The 2,375-nt window shown below is 43.6% G+C and overlaps 1 protein-coding gene across 1 annotated transcript; it reads right to left on the bottom strand.

Moving 5' to 3' along the window:
• Window positions 1-644: 644 nt before the first annotated feature.
• Window positions 645-1,898, bottom strand: PGK2 (phosphoglycerate kinase 2). The gene has a single exon (XM_066252968.1). The coding sequence runs from the start codon at window positions 1,896-1,898 to the stop codon at window positions 645-647; it is 1,254 nt and encodes a 417-aa protein (XP_066109065.1).
• Window positions 1,899-2,375: the final 477 nt, after the last annotated feature.

Raw genomic sequence — 2,375 nt, forward strand, 5'->3', positions numbered from 1 at the left:
TTTTTTTTAAAGATTTTATTTATTCATTATAGAGAGGGGAGAGAGAGAGAGAGAGAAGGGGGGAGGAGCAGAAAGCATCAACTCCCATATGTGCCTTGACCAGGCAAGCCCAGGGTTTTGAACCAGCAACCTCAGCGTTTCCAGGTTGACATTTTATCCACTGTGCCACCACAGGTCAGGCTTAATAGAGCTTTAATGGTACTCAGGAGTTCTTAAATGTAATTTTCTTTCTCAGTTTATGTGGGCACTTTCATTGTTTAATAGTTTGTCAGTTTCTATCCCACCCTTTCTCAACAATTAGTGTTTTGCTTGGTTCCATGTTTCAAGTAATGAAATAATGACAAAGCTATACTAAAACAAAAATGGAGGAGCAAGTCAGCTTATTTAACTCACTTTAATAGGCAGCCCACTTCCTATGAATCACAAATGGTGAGGTTCAAATGAGATCTCTAAGAGAGTAGTAGTAAATGCATGACAGAATTAAAATGAATTGCACTACTTTGATGATGTAAAGAGTTCCTGATGGCCCATCACTCAGTCTTGATAGAGGGGTAGATTTTAACAAAAGTCAGGTTGAGATATAAAAGCACTAAGTTGACTTAAAGGCTGTGGACAGGAAAGCATAAGAAGAAACACCTTGTCCACTACAAGTTGCTGAGGGCATCCACTCCAGGCAGGACTTTGCCTTCTAGAAGCTCTAGACTGGCACCTCCTCCAGTGCTCACGTGGCTGACTTTATTTTCAGTGTTCCATTTGGCACAACAAGTGGCAGTGTCTCCACCTCCTATAATGGTGATACAGCCCCTATAAGTGGCTTTCACAACTTCATCCATGAGGGCTTTGGTTCCCTTAGCAAAGGCATCCCATTCAAATACCCCTACCGGCCCATTCCATACAATTAGCTTTGCTTGGGCCACAACTTGAGCAAACTTCTTGTTGGTCTCAGGACCACAGTCCAAACCCATCCAACCTTCAGGTATGCCTGATGCTACAGTGGCTTGGCCAACCTTAGCATTCTCCTCAAACTTGTCAGCAGTGACAAAGTCAACAGGAAAGGTAATGTTCACACCATTCTTAGTGGCTTTGGCCATGATATCTTTGACAATCTTGGCTCCCTCTTCATCAAATAAGGAAGCACCAATCTTCATGTTGTTGAGTACCTTAAGGAAGGTATAAGCCATTCCGCCACCAATAACCATCTCATTGACCTTGTCCAGCATGTTTTTGATGAGTTGAATCTTGTCTGCCACTTTGGCTCCTCCAAGTATAGCCAGAAAGGGTCTCTCTGGGTTTTCCAAGGCTTTGGAAAAATAATCCAGCTCCTTTTTCATCAGGAATCCAGATGCTTTCTGAGGGAGATCCACTCCCACCATTGAACTGTGGGCCCGGTGGGCAGTGCCAAATGCATCATTGACATAGACATCCCCTAGCTTTGAGAGTGATTCTCGAAAGGCTTCTATTTTACTTGGTTCAGCTTTAATCTTATTTCCAGAAGGATCTTGGCCCTTTCCTTCTTCCTCCACATGAAAGCGTAGATTCTCCAGCAAGATGACTGAACCAGTGGCTGGGTTTGCACAGGCTTTCTCCACTTCTGGGCCCACACAGTCCTTCAGGAACAGAACATCCTTACCCAGCAAGGATTTGAGCTCAGCAGCAACAGGCTCCAAGGAGTATTTATCGGGCATGGGAACACCATCGGGTCGACCTAGATGACTCATTAGAACTACTGACTTGGCTCCATTATTCAGGCAGTACTTGATGCTTGGGATTGAAGCCTTGATTCTCTGGTTGTTTGTAATCAGGCTCTTCTTCATGGGAACATTGAAGTCTACTCTCATGATGACTCGTTTACCTTTCACATCCAGTTTGTCCAAAGTTAACTTCTTAGAAAGAGACATGTTGATGATACAAACAAAATGTTGAAGAACCACTTTAGTTCTGCTGGAAGGCTGGGTGGGTGGTGTTTCTAACTCCCCTCTTCTCAGCCCACCCCTTTCTTCTCAGCACTGTCTCCCAATTAGCAGCTATGATTGGACTGAGGGAAGGGAAGCTCGTCTGTGATTGGTCAGTGATCCTGTCAATCTGGATTTGGAGGCCGTTGCTTGGCGCAGATTCAAACTAGTGAACGGTTGAAACTGAGGGAGAATCTCGGGGTAGTTAGTACCTGGCTTGGCTTAGGCGGCAGTTGAGGTGAAGAAATTTGGGGACAAGAAAGGTCCTGAAATCCAAGCTTCCTGCTAGTTCTCTTTGTCCATATCCTCTTCGATCAGTGTGCCCTTATTATTATTTCAAAAAAGAAAAAATGTTGCCCTCACTTAAGTCAAATGCTAATTATATTATGGTGTAAAAATATATACAAGGAAACATAGTATACT

This window comes from Saccopteryx bilineata, chromosome 1 (assembly GCF_036850765.1).
Source record: "Saccopteryx bilineata isolate mSacBil1 chromosome 1, mSacBil1_pri_phased_curated, whole genome shotgun sequence".
Lineage (NCBI taxonomy): Eukaryota > Metazoa > Chordata > Mammalia > Chiroptera > Emballonuridae > Saccopteryx > Saccopteryx bilineata.

Excerpts from the sequence above, each read along its gene's own strand:
- PGK2 (XM_066252968.1), bottom strand. The coding sequence starts at position 1,898 with ATGTCTCTTTCTAAGAAGTTAACTTTGGACAAACTGGATGTGAAAGGT.